The sequence below is a fragment of the Plodia interpunctella genome, chromosome 19, assembly GCF_027563975.2.
Source record: "Plodia interpunctella isolate USDA-ARS_2022_Savannah chromosome 19, ilPloInte3.2, whole genome shotgun sequence".
Classification (NCBI taxonomy): domain Eukaryota; kingdom Metazoa; phylum Arthropoda; class Insecta; order Lepidoptera; family Pyralidae; genus Plodia; species Plodia interpunctella.
The window spans coordinates 5118032-5141893 of record NC_071312.1 but is presented as its reverse complement, the minus strand read 5'-3'; the positions used below and the strand labels follow the sequence as shown (position 1 = coordinate 5141893).

General features: G+C 33.7%; 1 protein-coding gene across 5 annotated transcripts in view; it reads left to right on the top strand.

The window, feature by feature from the left end:
* The window catches only part of trh (trachealess), a 149688-nt gene that overhangs the window by 82033 nt on the left and 43793 nt on the right, over positions 1-23862 (top strand). Inside the window, exon 1 of one of the 5 annotated variants that reach the window (XM_053760088.2) lies at positions 15263-16025. The exons of the other annotated variants lie outside the window; for them this stretch is intronic. Coding sequence (XP_053616063.1) covers positions 15802-16025 — 224 coding nt within the window. The 5' untranslated portion in view covers positions 15263-15801. Of the gene's footprint in view, positions 1-15262; positions 16026-23862 lie in introns of those variants that run through there. 5 annotated transcript variants of the gene reach the window in all.

Below are 23862 nucleotides of genomic sequence, written 5' to 3'. Positions count from 1 at the left end.
CAGACATATAAGTATGAATTGTTCCTATATTAACTAAAAATTGTGTCTGACATCTCCTATTAGAACCAAAATATTAACTCTCTGACCAGGTAGCACACCTGCGTTCTGACTCTGGTATCAAGGATCATAATGTACAGATTTACTACGGGTCGTAGGCGCCCGCGCACCGCAATGAGCTGTTGACAAAATGGGCGTTAAATGGGCTGACGCAATATGGAAAAGTGTGGATGAGACATGATGTTATTTGAGCTGTGCAACAGAATATTCAAGATAAGACAAACTAATACGTATAATAGCATAAAAAATTGAATATTTTTTTAACTTTTTGAATTAAATTATGAGCATATTTTAATGAAAAATAGGTTATGGTTAAAATGATGTTTACATGATCAGTAATAATTTTATTCATTCAATCTAATATGTATACAACGGTTTGAGACTACATTATTATTATAAATTTTCACATGTGTTTTTTACTGTCTCAAGCATTACATCATCCTCATCATAGTCTGGCTAAGGGTCGTGCGTGACCATCAATAACTCTCGTGTCTACTAATACTAACTAATCTTGCCTGCTGTAAGGTCTGAAGTAAGTACTTTACTCATATGTATTGATTATCATATCATATTGCATGTTCATATATTTACGAAGTCTTATCCACATTAGCCTATCATTTCTCTTTCCATAGTCATAAGCAACACAAAAGCCTACAGGGCTCTTTGTCTGTCCGTCACAAAAACTCATACTATAGATATCGCCTCATAATTTTTGACATTTACGACTCGCTCTGGACCATGAGAACGGTAGCCGATTGATGGCCACCGATAGGTACCTACCAATTTCTGGAATTTTATTACTTACTGTATTCTAACGACTCACTATGACATTAATGAATCGAAGTAGGTAAACTGGAAAATTTAGTATTTCCAATAATTTATTTAATACTTTTGTTTCATAATTTTATTTACAATATTGTTTTATAACAATTTTATAAATATGCCATGCTATATTCTACGAGAGTACCAAATTTCATTGAAATTGGTCCAGTAGAAATTTCATGACAAGTATCATACACAAACATTCAAACGGAATAATTATATTTGCAGGATTTTCCAGTCGTTAATACTTACTTTTTAATGCGCAGCTCGCTCTAGTTGATAAATGTGCATTTTTACACAATTTTCCGGGGAAACACCATAGACCATAAATAAAAGAGTCCATATCTTAGATTTTATGTTAATTTCCAACACCATTAAGCGAAAGTCAACCCTTATAATGCTGGCAAATTAAAAAAAATGTCCGCGCCCGTTATAAATGGCGCGCACTTGCTATGATTAATGTTAAAAGGAATTAAAATAAGCGAGATAGCGTTATTTAATTTTTATCTTTGAAAGTTTATTTATGGCCTTACACTTCCTAAGATAGATACGTTGATTTTGTTTAGTATAAAAACATAACGTGTTTTTATTGAACTCGAGAAAGCGTGTTTTCAAATTTTAGACTTTTGCAGTTTTCACTCAGTTATCGTTCAATATCCTATGTTTACCAGTTGCACTATACACTCCGACCGGGTGGACTACACTCCAGTGGGAATTTCGAGATAGAAAGTACTCTACGTATGAGCTATTCCAAATATATTCTATCTGTGTACCCAAAATCAAGTGTGACTGGATTTACATTTCAGTTATATCGTCATAATTCCCGACATTTTCTTTTTAATTATTCAAATGACTATTTATAGTAAATCAAAACAGAATTATTATTTTGTTCTTTTTTTTAATATGTAAAGTGATCTTCAAAGGCGTTAATTATTACAGTGTCAGTTTAATCCCTACGAAGACAGTGTTTCAAAACATCGTCGCCCACTTTTTATTAGCATTTTCATTAAAATAAAGGAAAAGAAGCTCTTCTGTGCACTTAAAAGAATCGAGAAACGACGCCCTGGGGCCTCCTCTAGCGCCGTACTGGAATTTTCGCGAGATTTATTTGAATAAATTATTTTTCCCACCTGCCATGAAGGGTTGTTAAGCAAATTTATGTTTCGAGCTTTTTCAAAATACTAAATCTACTTATCTTATCTTTGGATGAATTTGTCTATTGACTTTCTTTCTATTTGTTTTTGTTCTAGTCTCGATGGTGTGTTCTACTGTGATCATGATATTATTTATAGTATTTTACATAGTAAATTATGTTTTACGATTTCTTAAAATACTTATTGAAAGATATGACATCACCAGTACCAGTCCAAAGAGAAACCAAAGACAATAGGCGAAAGAAACATTAACAGGAAATAGTTTATATTCTTAAAACAATTGCAAGAAAAGGTTGTTGTCATAAGATCCCGTGAAACAGACAAAAGAATTCTTACGACACATAACATTGAGTTAAATTTTGATTGGCACAAATTGATACTAAAAATCCTCTGCGGTAAACGAAACAAATCAGTAAAACGAAAGACGTGCGTTTGAATTTCAAAATTCGAATGTGTGAATTTAAGTCCATTTGAAATGGAGTGCAGTGATTGGTGATTTTGAATTTGGAATTCCAAGCGCGAACTCCGTTGATAGATCGGTGATGGCCGGCCGTGGCAGTCCATCGCGTTTCGATCGCAGTGCATTTGACCAGAAAAATCGCAGAACGTGGATTCTTTCACTTGTGTATCACAAAGGAAGGGTCGAAATAATGTGAATTTGCTCAAAATCAGATACATAACTACTATATTAATACTACTGGCTACAAATACATTTTCATTATTTATCATTTTAAATATATGAAATTGCCAAAATTTCCATAAACGATGAACTAATAGTTTGAAATTATAATGACCTAGCGCTTGACGCGGATAAATTAACCTTAGAAAAACTTATCAGATTATACGCACGCTTCCCAAAGACCATCAAAAAAGTTGTATAAGCCCGTATGGAATGCTCACATAGGTACGCTAGGTCTTTTGTTTATAAGTATCATTCAAAAAATTGCAACAATTACGGTACATTTTACAAAAAGAAAAGAATGTAATTAGTTTCAAATGTAAATATTAAATATGTATCAATAAGTTAGATTATACGTAGTCACTGCTACATCCATATGAAACATTTCTATTTCCTCATCGACAAAGAGAACATCAAGATTTTGCCGAGACGCGCTCGGTCGTGCGTGAGCGCTGTGCGCAGGGAGCTGGAGACCCTTCACATGCAACGACTTGGCTTAGCACTGGCAGTGCAGTTTTGTTTATTTAAAAATGTAACGTTCTACGAGAATAGGTACCTTATAGTCGCTTACGACTTAATATGTGCAACTATAAATAAAAATTAGCAAGCTCTTTACTTCCCTCCATAAAGTATCTTTTCTCGTGGAACGAAAGAGTTGCATTTTCAAGTTGGTGCATTGTCACCATGCACGTGAGTAAAGAAATAATTATAAATAAATAAAACTTTCCGCAAAAAAGCAATGACTTCTTTTGCTCTCCATGAGAATATTATTTGTGTTTATATTGTAAAATGTCTAAATTTAAGCACATGATCTATAATAGGTACTTTTGCTGCAAAGCAGTAGTTAGACTTGATTTTTATTATGTGAATACTCAGGAAAAATTATTTTCTAACTGAAAAAGGCTGTGAGTCAGGTTTCAACTCTTCCTTCCTCGCCTCAAAAAGGGCATGCGAACCAAAGGGGATATCAAACGAAATCCATCAACGCCTTATAAAGAAATGTCAAAGCACCTAATTCTGTCTTCTATTCAAATTTCCCGACGGAATCGTCGGGAGCGACTGAGATGGCAGATAGGGATGTGTGGACGTGTGACAGGGACAGGTGTATGGTCACGGGCGCAGTTCAGATGATTGGTGTACGTGCAAAGTCGACCGCGCCTTTACGTGACTTCTGTGCGTCTTAATATATGTGGTGTGATTGATTTTGATACTAGGATACTTTACTCATAGGCTAAATGTAGCTAAATACAATTTCTTTTTTAAACTATATAAAAGTATGACATTAAAAATATGTATCTACTACTAGCCGCTTGCCCTGCCCGGGTAAAACCATAATAAAAAGTAGCCTATGTCACCCCGAAAGTTTCGCCTATCTATGTGCCAAATTTCATCAAAATCGGCCCAGTATTTTTTTAGTTTATTCATTACAACAAACAAACAAGAATACAAATCTTTTCTCTTTTATTAAGTATGGACTAGCTAGCTTTTGCCATTACGTTAAGATTTTATCACTAGTGATCTGACAAAAATAATTTTCAAATCAAAATACATACCTGTATTTTTTTTTTCAATTTTCATTTGATTTGTTCAATTCTGACTGTTTCCTTAGAAGACTTTGCGAACTTAGTAGACGCTAATGTAACTGCTATTTCAAATCAAAAATTATGATGATAGATTATAAATACAGAAAAAATAAATTCAATATGTTCAAGTATCACAATTTTTTGTTGGAGTATCTAGCGTCGACAGGCGGTATACAGTCTAGCGCATACCTTGACTACTGTTCCATGATGTCCGAAGAATTCCGTTCATTCATTGTCTCACTGATGATTTGTCAACAAAAACTTACTACGTACATTTGTTTTCATTATCGCTCGACGTGGCGATAATAGGATTCTCAAAAAAGTGTCATTAATATACCTGTGATCAAAGTAAATATATTAGTATATTTTCATTATTGTCCACAAATTTTCTTGTTTAAATGCTACATGATTTAAAATCAACGATATGTATCTACGTGATTGCAACATCGTCTACAAATTGTCCATTAATGAAGCTAAATGGGACTTCTCATTAACTTATAAATTGCCACGAGCCCAAATTTGTATAATAAATTAGGATACACATGATATTATGAATGATAGTGCGACGTATTTGATTCCTAAATAACGTTAGCGCTAGTGGACACTAGCGCTAACGTTATTTAGTTTACGTTTGTCTGGGAAATTATTATAAAAAATATTAGTTCCAAATTCGGCCGCTAGAACAGACTTTGTAGTAATATTAATACGGTTTTAATTTCAATTACTTTTTGAGACGCATCGTGTTTAATTGCATGAGCAGTGTCACGTTCTCGTGGATTAAGGAAATCATTTGGTAACATTGGGGCGAATTCCGTAACTTTTGACAGGATAATTTACTTTTGGAAATATTCCTTACTTACATTAGTAAGGAATATATCCAAAAGTAAATTATCGTATATATATAAGTAAAGGTACATAAGAATAGATATAAATTTTTGAGTGGTTAGTTTCCTAAGTATCATTCTCACCTGAGTTGTGAGCATCGGAGCTCAAAGTCCGCTTTCCTACTTTTTCTCTGTCACTTGGACGTTGTTCGGCATCCTTGGTTCTGTGCGGTGCAACCATTGATATGGCACGTATGGCACAAAATATCATCATGTCGATATCAAGCCAGCACTTCTTTGGCTTTTCTACCCAATTATTTGTCGTCTAATAACGTTAGGTTTTGTAATTTGTTGCAATACAAAAAAAGCTAAAACAATTATATTCAATAAAACTCGTGTTTTTTTCTACCATTACGTGCGCAAAATATTTCAACTGAAATCTATAATTTTATTTTGCAATCAAATAGCCCCGTTCTTAAATACATCGCAAGTCATAATGCACAAGTCATGTTTTTAAAAGGGTACCTACATTTTTTCCAACTCAGTTTTTTTATTTGTCGTCACCCACAAGATTGCCCTTCAGTAGCCATTGAGGGGTGTTATAGAGCTTCAATTACTTAGAAGTCTTGCTTTGGATTTCAGTATTAACTATAATGTGTATTTTTATTTAAAATTGTTCTCCTAATAATTTTAATTGCAAATTGTATAGTTTAAATTTCCTCAAGACAGCTATCGCCCAGGTACTATTAAAATATTATGCCGAGAACCGATCTATGGAATTTATAAACACAAATATTTTTTTAGATTCCGAATGAAATTACTAGTGAACATTTTGAAAATGTACGAGTATTTTTTTGTATAGTTATTTTTTAAAGCCTAGTTTGTATCTGTTAGCAATTTACCCTCCCTTCTGCCTTTCAAGTTACATAACAAATCAATTCTCTTCTAAAATTCATACAATCTGTGGTACAATGCGCTGAGGCGTGCAATTGTGGGTGGTTTAAATTTTACTCGCTTGTCAAAATGTCATTGACATGCAATTTTTCTATAATTCCATTTAAAGCCACTGATTTCGTTAAATCTGATTTATTTTTCATTTTAAAACAAAACATAAACATAGGTATGTATAGGTTAATAAATAAAAAAGAAACGAATACTGGCTGAAAAGAAAGTTTCCGTTTATTCATAAAATTTGTAAAAAATATATGGTTGGAACCCCTTTGCAATAAGGTTTACAAATGCAGACAATTTTACAAGTTGACAGACAGACTGAACAATAGAAACAGTATTACATAGGAGAAAAAAATGTATGCAAATTGTTGTCGGATGGATAGCTTTATGCAACTTAACAATTACTTATTTTTTGAATCTCACTTTTTTATGAAAGACGATCTAATGTTATAATATATTTTTATTTACATGAGTTTAATAGATAGTACTTTTCTTTTGTTATTAAGAAAAATCAAGAAAAACTATTGAAGAAAAATATTTTTTTTCATTGTTGTTCTTGCGTTAATATAACTTTAACAAAAAATATTTTCTCTTCATTACATAGAAAAAAACTTCTATTCTATAAGGACAAGAGTAATACATATATAATTGTGGAATGTAAACGGTTCAATTTTAAACGCACATGCTGTTTTGAAACTACGACAATTTCTGCTCTGTTTTCAAACAGTTAAAAACACAAGACTTATATATTAATCTCAAGGTTAAAAATATATTTTCACTTATTACATAAAATCGTCCAAAAGGCAAGGTGTTCGAAATTCTGACTTAACACGGCCAATTGAAAAATTACCCCGCGTTATTAGGTTTTCCAAAAAAAATCCCTCTTATTGAGTGCAGACGAAAAAAAAAAAGAAACTGAGGCGGCCAATGGGGTGAGAAAAATATCTTAAGGGTGTTAATGTGATCTTTTTAAACTGTAAGCAATTTGTTGGAATTGCTTTAATGTTCGTAATTTGCTCTGCATAATGTTTTAAGAGTTTGAGTCGCGTCGAAAATGAATGTTCGGAATTTCAGTAATGTTTATGGAAGTTTTTGCTCCTAGCAGAAGAAATGTACCAAATTAATCATAATATATAGTTATACTATAATATCATAAAGTGTTTCCCTTTGTTATTTGATAAATCTCCATGTATAATTCTTGTAAATTTAATCGATCTAATTTAAGTATGTAATAGGTACTTGCTGTCGCCCGCAGCAAAGCAACACCTGTAACTCACCGTACCAAATATCATGAATATGGATTAGGTTCCCAAGGTATTCCTTTGAAGACCTTTAGCTTTTATCTGAGGCGTCGTCCGCGTGAATTTCTCACGGAACAGTCTCGTTTTCTGGCACGATGGTAACGTTTGTCCTTCTCCGTGTTCTTAGTTACATGTATGCAAAATTTCATGAAAGTAGGTTGAGTAGATGAAACGTGAAGAGGTAACAAACAAATAAATAATAAATTCACTTTCGCATTTATAATATCATTTGAGATTGACTTAAATATGATAACCACCAGTCCAAAATACACAAACGGTGTACACTCGCACATTGTCTTTATCAAAGCTGCTTAGTTATACATGTACCTACAATAAAAAGCGTATCAAGTTGCCCTTCATAGAATTCTACGTAGTTGTAATAGGGGCGATTTTTCAATGATTTTAGGTAGGTTGATGTGCTGTCGACTATACATTTCTCTAGCGAGGGTGTAACCCGTGCCGCGAATCTAAAAGCAGTCATATCCGGTGAGGACGGCTTTTTAGGAGTTTTGTGATGGTGTTTATGAAGACATTGGAGTTTCGGTGAAATGATTAATATTCAAACTGGAATTTGTTGAGAATTTCCCAAAGCATATGTTCTTCTTCTTTGCGTGTCGATGGCAAACGCTTTATTGGGTACTAAATATATTCTTGCCAGAACCGAGCCACTGCGTAGCCAAGCTGCTAACAAGCCAGCCCTAGTACATAGGTGTTTGGGTACTCGGGACGATCCATCGAGCCATCTATTGCAGGGAGAAGCCACAATCGTACATATTACTACATAGTATAAAACAAACTCGCTTCCCGCTGTCTGTCCCTACGTATCCTTAGATCTTTGAAACTATGCAACGGATTTTGATGCCGTAGATCTTCTCAGTTGGTCCAGTCTGAGAATTAGGTCTACGGCATGGGTACCTCATGCACTCTCATCGATTTCTGCTGACAACAGCAGTGCTTGCAATGTTGTGTTCCGGTTTGAAGGTGAGAGAGACAGTGATTACACGGTACTTTCGCAAAAGACCTAATAGGCCACAAAGTCGGCAACCCGCGTGTGACATCTCTGATGTTCCAGGTAGTGGTAGTAGTGACCACTTACCATCAGATAGGTCGTATGCCTGTTTGCCTGCTTAGTAGATATAGAAAAAAAAATGTTACTGTTTTTATATAACAAACTAACTTTTCTAAGAACCATCCAATTCAAATCATACACATCCCTCATAACTCCTGCTAATAGAACCTTGTAACACGAAGGGTTAGATGATATCTCTCTATTTAAATCTTAACCCTTGCCTAAGGGCTGTTTTATTAATTTATTTACCCGTATCAGGGAAATTATACAAATTCAGGCATAATTGGTCCCATATGCAAAGTTTGTGTTTCGACTTGATTTTATCTGTGTTTAATATATTTTCTTAATTTAGGATTACCAAGGAGTTGTGATGTATTTTGTCATGTAAGTTAGTTTCTATGGTCAGTAATGGTCTGACAATTTAGTGCGAGGGGGAGAAGAAAAAGTAGGTAAGTGGATCTTGGGCTTCGACGCTCAATGCCTAAGGAAGGCATCGCGCTCCAACGACGAGAGATGTTTGTGTATTTTACTTTTTTTTAATGCACTTTAACAACTTCATATACATATAAGTAACGGCCCCGGCTTCGCTCGCGTAATCACATAACAAATTAAATGCCTAAACCTTCTGCTTAAATCACTCTAATCTCCCACACTATCATTTGGTGAAAACCGCATGAAAATCCGTGCAGTAGTTTTTGAATTTATCGCAAACATGCATATGTTTAAACTCAAAAACTACTGCACGGCTGAGGACTGTTAATAACAAAAGGATATAATCTATATAATATATATATATATATATATATATATATATATATATCTGGTTAATTACCAGGTTGCAAAGAAAGCTAGGCAGTCCTATCAATAAATTCTTATATTCTTAATATGAAACCAAAATATCTGGTTACTTTTGATTTACTTTATGTTTTCAAAAAGTTAAAGACTAGTTTAACATGTACAAAAAATATTTTTAACATTCATAAAAAATACATAATATTTTAATAAAAAGGAATTGCGAAAAAATATGAAGACTAATTTTATAATAATAATAATATTAACTTTAACTATTAATTCTCCGAGAACAAAGGAAATATCTGCACACTGGCAACATTGCGACCTTTGGGGTGGGGACAATTAAAATTAGAATATCTTAATTCATATCGAAGTATCATGGTTGCCATCTTAATGTGTGTGTGTTCCCTAATTCAGGGGTAAGAGATAAACCTAGCGTTGTACTTGGACATGTTTATTCGTACTTAAGTGAATGTTATGTTGTTTATGGTTATATCTATGCTTGGTAAGATATCTATGGCGAGGGTTTCTGGGTTTATACTAGTATGTTATAGCTAGATATTTTGTTTAGAAATGTGGGAATTTTTGTCATTATATTTAGATTCAGTTAAGTTTTGTATCGTTTTAGCAATAATTTATTTTGTGTAATAAATGAAATAAAAATGAAAAAGTGGTTGATTTTTCATTCATTATCTTTGATGATTTTTATTTCTTAAAAATATAGGTATAACTAGAGAAATTCTATGTAAAAGTAAATAATGAAAGCATAGCAAAAGCTAAGAAATGTTTATGTAAATCTCTTTAGGATTTATCTGTTTTTTGTTCTTGAGTCGTGCAGAAATGGAATATAATACTCGGAAAATTATTTATTCAAATAATATTTCTTTGGTCATTTTGAGTGCGGACTCGCTGTGACGTAATTTTGACAGACAAATAAATATTTTTTTCTCCTCACATTGTTAAGGAAGAAACGTCTAAATATAACATTTCATGCATTATTTTGTGTTTCTTTATTTTATAAACAGTACTTTGAAGGAACAAATCAATCGAAACAAAGAGCGATCAATCGAGTTCGATCTCTAGACCATATGACTGGAGATTTAGCACCCTAGCCATAAAATAAGGGCCAGGTCATTGTACGTGCATCCCCCGAGAATGTAGGCCAGCGATCGATGCTGTTTAAAATTCACTATAGATGGCGTGGCGGGGGAATTAGCGAGGGGGGCGGGGAAACTAGCTTTTGTTTTCTGATGCTTGAGATTTTCATAAAATTCTTATTCTTTGCATGTAGGTAATGACAATGCTTGAAAGATATTTCAACGCTTCGTTAATTTTTTGGCGCCGCATCATAAGAATAAATGCTAAGTCGTCAAATAAAAGGTGGTTGCTAATTTTTTTTGAATTTATCTGTTTACCACACGCGTGAATAACCCAAATTAAGAACAAACGAATTGTATCTAATTTCACTTTTTATTATCCGTAGGGTGTAATTTTGAATGTTCACTTGTAGATTAAGTTATTATGCCAGCATAATTCACCGGAAAATCACCCAAACTGCATCCGAAGCCCTGAAATCGATTGCTCATAACAGTACTGCTGGTTCATCGAACTGTCAATGTCAAGATCGTGGTGACAGGTTCAAACACCTGTCGCGGTGCTGGAGAAAAAAATGAAAATCACGAATTATCCAATAAGAAGGCAGTTTTCTGACAACGCAATAAAGTTCTGTAGCAGGAGAAAGCGGGAGCGGAAAATACCTCTTTGTATTTGGTATGGTTCAATACGCAAACATTGTATTGCGCTGACACCGTATGAAAGAGGTAAGAAATATTATGACAAAATTTAAACGCCAGATAAGCAACAATCAGCGACTAACATTATACATCTATTATTGAAAAAGGAAAAAAATATTCTATTTTTGACCTTTGCTTTTTTCAGTGAATCCTAATAATTTCATACATAGGTACTTAACTATTGGTAGTAGGAGGTAATATGATGAAATTAAAAAAAAATATATAAAAATCTTGTCTATAAACTAGGATAATAAAAATACTCGAACATATCAATTCCTCACTTCCGCTACCTCTCATGACACTCAGTCCACAACCGGCGTACCATTGCGTCCGCGCTTCAGAACGCGCCCCACGTGACCGTGTCCACCGGATCGAGCTCTTTATTGATTATAACCAGAGAAATTCCAAAAACTAACCGTAATACTGGCTGAAAACAATGGAAAACTTCATTGAATGTCAGCTCTAAGTCGAATAAAAATAAAGTCTACTTTCGCTCAATCGTGGAAAGATAAGGATCGAAAAAAAAAGTGAAAATGTACAGAATCAGTTCCAATCATGCTAGTTTTGGAGTTGCGATAAATTGGGAATATGCCAACTGCTTGTCTTTAGGTTTGTTATATTGCTACTACTCAGAGAGATCATTTTTTATTTTATCTTGAAAATTAATTCAGAACCTTACTATTTAAATGCCGATATCGTAACAACTTGCAAATCAAATTGCAATTGTATAATTTTACGTATGTATTCTCTAAGTCATTAACCTGAAGTACAAAAAATAATACTGGCAATGAAGAATTCAATAACCGATAACCGAAAAGATATAAATCTTTTCCACGATTCTACATTTTTTTAAATATTCAATAAATATTTTTTTTAAATATTCAACTTTCATACCAATACATCGACCGTTCCAATCCAAGCTAAATAGACCGCAATGAAATGAACAGGGCCGGATAATATAGGTGTCCAATCAAAGGTCAGCAACAGCTGGATCTGGTATGATTTATCGATTTCTTCCTCTCTTCATTCTATTCCAAGACTAAAACAAAATGAAATTACTTCATAAGAAACTTTTAAAAATAAATGCATTTCAAATTTGAATCAAGTAAAAGGATGTTTGAAAAATTCAAGAACTTTATGAGAATTTACTACATCGATGGAAAAATCTTGACATAAAAAAAAGTAAAAATAATTCGATTCATACTTACTTTGACAGTATAGAACTGTAACAGTATCAATTTATGCAAATAAAGTCGTAGTGATACTAAAGTGCAACCTCCAAATCAGTCCCTGGCAATCAATTTGATGATCAATTGTATATAACCTATATTACCTGTATACAGATTATATTCCGTGATACTGGCAACATAGATCATACGGAAAATTATCTAAACACGCAGGGTCCGTGACCGGAAGTAGCTGCGGCTTTCGCTGACCACTGCCTGTGATTCGCTCATACAGACAGACACTGATGCAACACAATGTCAGGTCAATTTGCACCACATTGCAGTACTTATTTGTACTAAGTATCATTAGATATATAATACTACTATAATAAACACATATTTTAGCTTAAAGTATGCTTTGACTTTTTATGACTAATATGGGCAAACTCTACCTATTATGCTCTCTATTTCTCTTTTGTTTTCCACTTTTAAGGAGTCACTAAGTATTTTTAGAGACTGAAAAAATATTACGAAGATTCTACTAATGTACATCTAAATTAAGGTAATAATTCTACATACTAAAGTTAGTTGGTATGTAGTATTGAAGTAATGTTAACTTCAAAGTTACCAGAGGAGTTCTTTGTTTTGCAAGTACCAACTGTGTCTCTCTTTCTTGAGCATGTTACATTTTTGATTATAATGCCTAATACGAAATCCACGGTATCTAATTGTGCTTACCATGATCCAGCCTGTAAAATATAAATGTCATTAAATCCTCCTTCTTATAGAAAACAAAGATCAGCTGGGCGCTGGCTACGTGTTGGTCCTAACTGTGTCCTAACTGAATACTAACGGCGGATAAGTGAGACGTGCAGAAAGGGCGAGGTCCGACGGGTGAGGGGGGTGAGGGGTGAGCAGTAAGGTAGCGAAGGTCAAGTTAGGAGACTGGTTCTAATATTGATGGATTTCGATGTAGGAAATTGTAGCAGGATTCCAATGTAATGAAAACTTTGTGGTTATGGTCTCTCTATCTAAAATATTAAACGTTTTCAAGATTCGGCTATAGATTAACAACCACCTGCCTGAATTTATCGATATCCAATTAATAATTATTAATCCGTTTTTAAACGGACATGCGTATTTGGTTACAAGTATTGTCCGGTCTGATTGAAATTCTAATTGCATTTAGGTAAATATTTGAGCAAAAGCTTAGCGTTGGTAAGATGAAACTAAGAAGGTTAAATTGCCTCAAGATCATAAAAAACTCACTAATACAAAAATATGGTAGAATAGGTGTTTATTGATTGGGCTATATTGGAATTGTACTCATGCCACATGAGTTTGTATCTTAACATTACATGATCGTAGGGTTACTAGACCACCATTTGCTTTTTGTGAAGGAAGACATTGTGAGGAAATTTGTACACTGCACTGGTTTACTGTTTGGTTCATAAGTGTGTATGCAACTGGTTGCTACCAAATGGCAGTAGTTGGAAAAGTTATGATGCTAGAGTGTTAGTAATAGTTTTTTTATTGTCTAAAAACAAGCACCAACAGCCAGCACAAAAGTATTGCCAGCCAGTGACATATATAAAGCATTCCAAACTATTTAAATAAAAACGATATAACCCGTGTTTTATATGAAGGTTTTCTGCTGAATTCATATGCAATGCAAGCAGGATGCGCACGCAGATGAGATTAGGCGACTCGTACGCAGCTTGAATTATAAAACTATTATACACTTCTCTAGAAAGTGTACAAGATTTTGAGATTAGATTGACGACTTAACCATTGTATAAACGAGGTGGTAGAATACATTTGATTTAAGAATGTACATGTACATTTTCGATAAGCCAAGTTGATTGAATTTACTGTTCTATATAGGTATGGGTAGATTATTTTTTCCGACATTGTTATGCCAGTGCGTTAAGTTATCGTATACTTACTCGTAAGAAATTAGATGGTATATAATGTCTTCTTCCTTAAATATAGAGATTCTGAACTAAGTTCTACGAAGCACAAAGGATGTAAATATATTTTTCATTGTTTTACTTAGTACCACTTATAACTACTTATATACAGGGTGTCGATGTTTAAAAAAAGAAGTTTTTTTTTACAAGTTAAGTAGGTATCTTGTTGGATAATTAAGTGAATTCTCCCTTTTAATATGTACTTGAAAGATTTTTGTCATGAGATAGATTCATTGGTCATAGCGTAGCATATTGTGTAATATGGAGAATTCTGGTAGCAGTACTTTGTTGGTTTGGTATGGATCCGTCAGTCATCTAATTTACGGCCAGACTACACAGGGTGCGCCATCGACAGACATTTTATGAATTACAGTAGCCTTTTATTTCCCGCGCGCCCAGATAGGGTTGCGATACTATTATTGTTCTACTGTTTTATTGTCCTCCGGATTAAAGGTCTAACAAAAAAATTTAAAAGTAGGTAAAATTGTCAAAAAGTGTAACTATTTGGGCAATTTTAAAAACAATGGTTAAATGTATCTTTGAAACCAACTTACTAACGAAATGATCTACATATTTAACTGCACAAATGCAAGCGTTAATTATTAGCTTCAGTGACAATAGCAAAGGCAGACAGCTTGTCAGGCGATAAGCTCGCAAGGTGTTCCCCCTATTTACGTTCATTCACTCATTACCCAGCTACTAAGCGTTCGCCTATTAACGGTCCCTAAGCAATAATTAAAAACCATTACGCGATTCCGAACTAACCACAACAGACCGCTACTGGCGCGCATCCAACCTACAACTCACTTATTATATTCTATGAACACCCGCTATAAACGTATTCCTGAACATATCACGTAGACGACTACTACCAATTTCAACCAATCAGAGCGCGACAATTCAACTTAATAGCTAAGGCCACGCCCAATCACGTAACCGCCTATTACGGGCCGTGTAACGACGCAGGCTTTTAACTTAGCGATGACGTCCGATCGATTCCGTCCTGTTCGGCTGTAAAGCGCCATCTCGTTCTAATTTCCCGAGCGGCGGCCGTGCAGGGTGTCTAGGCTGAGTGTGATAGAGTCGCGTTTGCCGCGCGTGCCTGCCTTCAGTCGCACGTCCGAAGCCGAAGGAGGGGGACGCATGCAACTGTTTTCGATAATCGACTGCGCGTTCCGTACGTGAAAAGCGGACAGTATCCCGGCAGTCACGTCCGCGTAAAAACGGATATATGCCCAGAATATTTATTAAGTGGGTGGCTGTGCGTGACTTTTCCCCTGTGAATAGCTAGCCCCGTAAATGATCGGCCGCCAAAATAGTACGGGTGTTTGTTTGATAACTGAAAACGTCCCGAGCCTGAAACGGTCGCAGCCGACCTGCCAACTCCTGAGAACTTCAAGTGTCGTCTCGTCTTTTACGATAATAAAAACTATATAGAAAAGCTATAAAGTTATCATCAAAATAGACTAAACAGCTGATAAACAATAAGTGATCGTGTGTGACAAATTCGAAAATGGAACTGTGATCGGAAACATTTAGTGCGGACAAACTATTTTGATACTCGCCAATCAAAATGATGGTAACGAGGGAACTGAGCGCGAGTGATAAATTGGACTAGTTATTTTTTGAAGTGTGTGAGAATGTTGCCGTATCAGGCGGTGGCAATGGACTACGCGGTGGCTTCGGCTGGTTTCCATCACCACCAGCGGCCCGGCGGGCTGCCTGGAGTGATGGGGCTACCGGGGCCCGGGCCAGGCCTCAATCCGAGCCTAAACCCGGCCTTCACCCATTCCTGGTTCGTACAGACAAGCCCGGATATCTGTCGGCAGCAACAAGCATCCAACCAATCGCATCTTGAACCTGGGCACGTTTCATTTTTTCTTTATATTTTTATTTTTAGTTACCTTTATTCAGATGTGTGCAATCTATAAATTGTTTTATATAAATTATTACCAGTATACTACCCAGTTTATTATCATCGATTTAATTTATATATAAAATAATTTATTGACTGCAAACAATATGTTACACTTTATATTGCTTTATGTTGCTTTGCTAATTTTTTATTTTATATTTGAGCTTTTTAACAATCGCTTTTAGATTTTAGATTAAGTACATTAACTCTTTGATGTTGTACTTCAATGTATTTCCAATATTTTTTATTTATTGACCAATATTTATTATTACAAAATGTAAGCTTTTTTTTCAGTCAGACAATAACGTTTAATCTAATAGGTCCTCAAAAACAACCGTCGTATTTTATTAACTGCCTAATGAAAGAACAGAACAAGGCAATAAACTTTTAAATGTTCGCGTAAAGCGAAATTACCGGGGAATATTTCCTGATTCGTATCTCAACTACATTGTTATACAGGTTTCTAACATCTGCTACACTTGACGAGTTGCATCATCGTTTTGTTAAAAAGCCGTACAGGAAGTCACATTTTTTCTGTTAGATAAATAATATAGGTATATATGACCAATGCTCATAAGTACTAGATTTATTTTACAGTATTCATAATTTGAATACCTAAATAGTTTTAAAACTAAAAAAAACTATTTAATGTTCCTAAATAAGAATATGAAATAAATTGGGCACTTCGTATGCAGAGATGTCAAAATAAAATTCGTATTTTTTATTTATACATTATTTAAAAATGTAATAAGAAAAATCCATTGGAAAATAGTTCAAATCTGATTTCACCAAAAATGATTTATCTACCTATGCATTTCTTAAATACTCAAATTGTATCCATATGAATACAATTTCAATATTAAATTAAGCAATTCTAATGTTTATATTAAAATTAAAAATACACTTACAATATTTTTGTTAAAGACATCATGGGCAAAACTTGTTCTTAAGCAGAAATTAAGATTTTATCATGCCATGACCGTTGAGCTATATACTACTCAGCGTTGTGTTTATGAACTAAGGAATGTTATTGTTCTTTACATTTTATTTAATATAATGACCATAAAATCTAAAATCTTTTTTAGAACCTTGGCTGTTTACAGAAAAATATTCTATTTCACGTAAGTAATACTTACAGGTAAATAAAGAGAATATAAACGTAACCCAATGGTATTTTATTATTGCTACTGAAATGAAATATTTTTGAAAAAAAACCCTATTTAACGTTTAATCATAATAAGCTCTGGAGCAAAACAAGATAATAATATTACCATATGAGATATCGTCACATCAAGTTCACCTTCGTAATTTGTTGTTTTCTCAGAGACGCGTATACTTATTTGTAATGAGATACAGAATTGTACAAATTTTAATACTAGCCGACTCGGATACCTACGGTTTATCATCATGATTTCATTTAATTGGTCTGAGAATTTAGTCAATTTAAAATTTTAAAGGCATTTCTTACTTTGAACACTTAGATTTTGTCAAAATTAAACCAAATAAACAAGTAAAATAAACATTGGGTATTGTTATCCAAAATAGTGAGTTGATGGTTTTGGCAACGGAAAGAATGCTGTTGAATAAACGCCTCATGAAAAAACCAAACATTTTAACTTACGATATGAAATCAACAATACACAGCAGTCTCGTGACATTTTGGCAACTTGACTTCGTATCAACTTATTTATTACCTTATATATAACATGTCTTCATGATCTTTGAGACTTTGGCAAAATAATGAAATACACAGTACCTAGGCATATATATACTTATATGTACGGGAATGTTATGATCTCCGGATAAACCTTTATGGTTTTTGGGTGCATAAAAATTGTAATTACTTTTAAAAAAATAAATATATGTATATATAAATAAATAAAAATATACCTTAGCCAGCAAACATTAAAGAAAATTGTTCACATTTTTTGCAACTCATATCAAATATCTAAACGAAGTGAGCGCGGTAGGCTGCGTAACTTCAAAATCTGGTTTCATTGACGGCCCCAGTGTGCTATTGCGCTACGACCATAAACTTGAATTGTAAACCTTGAATGGAGATTGTTAATATGTATTTTTTTAATATTTTTTAACAAATTGGAATAAAGAGCTGGAAATACTGACGAAACTTAGATCACATAAAAACACAAAATAGAACGAGGACCTATAATTTTGTCAAACAATAATTTAGTACGTGGATATAAATACATATTGTTAATATCCCAGAGTTTATATAATGTCATTTGAAAATATAACACATGCAAATTTTATTTCTTTTTTTTTTAATTGATTCGTTCGATACGAATCAATTAAAAAAATATCATGAAATACCTAAATGACGAATGAAATAGCTATCCACCAACAACTTCATAAGTATATCCTAAAAATTCTTAAACGTTTAGCTGGTTTAGGTTTTTATACATTTTCGTCCTCGAAACAAAGAGCATCTTTTGACTCAATCCGAAGACAAAACCCTTTCACACTTCATCAAAATTCTAAAGATCAAAAAATGTATAAAAACTCGCATCCGTCTTTTAAAATATTTTGATTGGAAAATAAAGAGCGTTACTAAACAACAAAACACGTGTATTGTGAACGACGTTATTGAGTAAAAAACACTGTTAATTAAAAAATTGCTTTCATACTTATCACATACTACCACATGTGTTTAAAAAGGTTTTTATTTAATATATCGTGAAGAAAAAGGAGTAAGTTTGTACACTAGTTTACCTACATATTAATCGACTGATATACATACAGATGCAGGTATGGTCATAACAAACAATAACCTTTTTTATTAACCCCTTTATTACCGAATCCAAAAGTTTACCGTTTTCGAAAAATTTGTCATTTTAGTTTCTTTTTTAGATAATAGTATCTTTTATATGGTTTTTTTTTCTGATCTGTTAATGTATCGTCGGTCGATTTACCGGTAACCCGGTAGATAGATTAGTAGAGATTAGTAAGTAGATCAAAGAAAATAGGTATACAAAAATAATAATTTGTTTATAAATAATTATTTTTTACAGAGTTAACGATTGATCTATATTAACGCTAAAATCACATAATCGTCTTCCAGTTAATACAAAAAAAAGTAAAGAAGCACCAACATAAAATTTATTTAAAGTAGTCATAACCATAACCTTTCTTTGTTTCCGTTCACCGACGACCAAAACACGATTACGATAATCGATTCCACAGTAGTATCAAATAATACGAATCCATTAAACAGTTTTGATATTTATAGGAATAAAAATCGGATCCAATCGTTGCACCTGAGCGGGCAAAAACCGTTTTCTGACCGCAACGATTTGAAAAACAGGAAAATTGGGTGTATTACTAAAGATTTGAGGTTCTGAACGTAAGTCTAGAAAAAATATTGTCTGTGTAATCTGTTGACGTGTTGCAGACATGGTTGCAAAATATCAAGTGATGTAGGATTTTTTATTTTATACTAGCGACCCATCTATTAAAAAATTCGCATCAAAATACGTTGCGTAGTTTTAAAGATGTAAGAATACATAGTACACACAGATAGCGGGAAGGGACTTTGTTTTACACTAGGTACGTAATGACGTACACACAGATAGAACACAGCGGTAAGCTACTTTGTTTTATACTATGTAATGACGTACTCACAGATAGAACATACTTAGTAATATGGACAATCGAAATAGACGTTCGAAATTGTTGGTATTTTGCAGACAAGTTTCTTGAACATACCTATATGATTTTGTGAATTACATACCTAGGAATAAACTTAAATTTTTGAAGGCAATTCCGACAAGAAATTATTATAGTTATGTATCGAGTCAAATATATCAAGGGAAGAATGTAAAATATGAACAAGGGAGAGAAAATAATTGTACAATTATAGGTTATATTAAATTTATTCGACTTGAAGTCACGATACCCAAGTTATCGGAAGTTTTGGCTATGTAGATTCGGAAAGTTCTTAAACTTTGAGCGGAAGTTTGCTTTATCAAAAGAGCCTGTTTGAAAGTTTAATTTCTTTACGAAATTAACGTAACCAGAAATATAATATAAAGAGAAAATAACTTAATTAGTAAACATATTTAATGATGTCCTTAATTTTTATTTTTCCATGAAAAAACAAAACTGTCAACTAAATCTCATCACGCTCAAATTTTTCAAGAACTTGTATTACAGAAAAGACATACTATCTCAAAAAAAAATGAAGATCTTCACAGACACTTAATATCAATATTCATCGAAAAGTATGATAACCTATCAAATAAAGTGTCACATGAGCCATCCACTTAATTGAGATATTTCTCATATCTTCGCACAATGGTGGCATTACGCGATAATCCTTCGCGCCCCGTTAGATCCCACTTCTGATGTTACCCTTAATGTAACTTTTGACGTTTTTGTTCAGAGACAAATATTCTGTGAAAATCAAATATGCGTTTATTACAAAATCTTTCGTTACAACTGCAGATCAATGTTCGTCTCAAAAAGATTTTTCTGCATTAACAATGTAATTGAAATGATTACGAAATATTTTCATGATCGGTTCATTGGTCTGACGATAAGATGGTCATTGTATCTGTAACAAGACATGTATCTCTAGATAGAGATACATGTCTCTTACTTACATACTTCTTGGGGCTAGTATTCTGGTTCTGAATAAAAGGCATAAATACTCAAATAAAAGTAAATACTCATTAAACAGAAAAAAAATTGATTGATGAATATAGAGCAAGCAAGAGAGATTTATAATGATCGTAGCAAGTGGACATTCTCATCTCTGCCCCAAGGGAAACAAGCGTGACAATATATATGTAATATTTACTCTATCTCACTTGCATCCTCTATACTTTTCATAACTTATTATAACTTGTTATAGGTGTCTTGATACCTATCAACGTTTACATGACGAACTCCCAATTTTCCAAAAACAGCTGATCAAAACGTCGAATTGAGATTGTATTAACGCCAGCACCACATGTAAAGAAGTCAGAATTTCGTTGGTCGTAAAAACTCGAATGGGTAGAGGGCGCGACGAATCGCGATGACTCGGGGATTTTTGCTGATTGAGCTCCAAGATACAGGGTGTTCATGTCCATAAATAGTTTACGCTACTAAAGTTGTCAAGAGAGATCACTATACGCAGCTACACAAGTATAGTTATTTTTTCGAGTCTCCTACCAAAAACTTTTACTAAATATAACATTTTTATTTCAATTTTTATAATATTTACTTTGATTACAAGTTACTGTATAGGTGGACATGCCTCTGTGTAACATTTATAGTAGCAATGCCCAATGCCAGGCCCAGCGCGGCTTGTATGGTGGGTCAAGGCCCATTCTCCTCATGCATTTATAGGAAAGGCCAATGGGCTATTAATAATCGTTGTAATGTTGATGAATGAGTTCTGGATATTTGACCTGAATAATGTCATTATTGTGGAAAAAGAGATCTAATCTATTATCAATAGTATTTAACTTTAATAAATCAATTTAATACATGTTGCACGTTCGGTATTTCATTATTTGTGGACGATACTATGACGACGGTAATTTACATATACGAGTATATAATTCACAATAAATCTATATTGAGGATAAATATAAGCAATATTCACACTTGTATCAACCTGTACACGCTATAAAAAGACAAATCGTAATAGATCTATATATTGAAGGGCCGGCAATCATTTCTGGACTTCCGAATGATCACAACAGAATGGCATTATGACTAAGGGATAAGGTTCAAATTCGCATACACGACGTTACCAGAAAATACATTGTATTCATGGATGTTTAGTGGAGTAACCCGGATATTGATATTGAGTCTGCGGTGAAGATGAACTTTCGTGTGGTTTTTTTAATTGGAGTTGACTGCCGACTTGCAGTCTCAGAGTCAAAACCTCAATGATTATGCGAGTATTTTTTTTTTACAAATATTGATGCATTGAAAATGGAAAATATTGCCATATATTTCAAGTCACACACTACTTCACTTCAATTCAAATAAGTTTTCGTCCAAACTAAATGTGTACGACTTAAACTTGTATTACGAGTAAATATATTGCCGCTTTAAATTGAGTTTCAAATTCAAATTCAAATCATTTATTCAGAAATTAGACCTTCACAGGCACTTTTTCTCGTCAATCTTTATATTTATAATTATTTCTCACAAGCTACAAACTACTGGCATTTCGGAACGACCGCTGCTGAGAAGAAATGCCGAAAGAAACTCATTTGAACAGTGTTGGTCCCTATCATGCCAGATCGGCTTACCATTATTGTTTCTAAAATTCTTTCAAAATTCTACCCGAACATACATACACCCTAGACATAGACATACATTTATTACTATTTAAGAAGACTTACATGCAGCTAAGTATATACATTGCAAGTTAAATAAAAGCTTATAAAAATATGCTAAAAATATATGAACTTAGATATGAAAATGTAATGCTAAGCATTAATAAAAAAATACAGGAAACTTTTTTTTATAAATAATGAAATAGTAATATTTTATTTACTAGTATATTCAAGACTATTGTACACTAGTAATTGGCAAAGTGAATATGTATATGTATCACATTTTCCTACGATATTGTGATACACTATAGAGAGAGAGAGAGAGAGAGAATAATACAAGGGTAAGCCAATCGATCACATCACCAGTAATAGGACAAGTGTCCCGAAAATGATCTATTATTTCCCCTTTACCTCATCAGCGGAGTTTTGGACCCCCGTTGTTTTAATTCCTCTTTATATGGTCGAATTCGCAGTAAACTGGGGTGGGAAGGGTTGTCGGCGTCTTGGTTAACCGTTGACATGTTTTCTCGTATTTTATTGCATTATTCATTTCAAATCATTTGTTCAAAAGCTATATATTATATAGCTTTATTTATGGCCCACATGAGTCACGTCACATAAAATTTCTTTAGATGCCTTAAATTTAAAGTATATATCTATCTCTCTGATATTTAGTAATTGTGACTATTCTATTTCACTAGTTATACGACTGAGAATAGCACTCGTACTACAATTATTTAACAATAGAAACATTTACGTATATCTGGCTGAAAGATACTTATATTACTTTGAAGCCCTTTAAGTGCTTCGAATTTGCAATTCCACATTCATGAGAAAGTATGACTTATTCAGAATTTAATAAACATCACTTCTGTAAATGGTATTAATCGCTAATGAACTGCGATCCAAAACTGCAAGTTGCCAGACAAAAATACGGGAAAAATTCTCCTCGCCCGGGGCGCAATCAGCCGTCCCTTCAGCCGATTATTGCAAATAACTATTATTTCCTTCTCCTTTCAATTGGCGGCAAATGCAGTCCCGACCTTCCTTTGTATTGCTAATTTCGCTTCTACTAGTTTTATTTACTTACAGTTCAATAAAAGCTAATACAGTCTAAGAAAAGCAGCAAGATTTTGCGAAGGGTTCACCAATAAACAAAAAGTATTGTAAATACCAACATTTGTCGGTGGTAAGCTATCACATGGGGCCACAAAATCCCCTTACTATTTTATTCATCAAAAAGCTATCCATGGTAATCCGAGCTATTGCATTTATGAATGAAACAATTTTCCAGTATCGCAGCGATTTCGGCAGGCAATTTGCTAAGCGGCGGCCTTCCATTAGTCATCGCCGTATCGACGCGTCTTTAGTTTGGTCATTTTTTGTCTACAAAAAGCTGGATCCTTGTCCACTGGGGTGTGCTTGTGATTGCTGCTATTTATTTCTTGTAGGACGTAATGTTTCCTTTGCGTTTTGCATCGGTCGATCTTGGG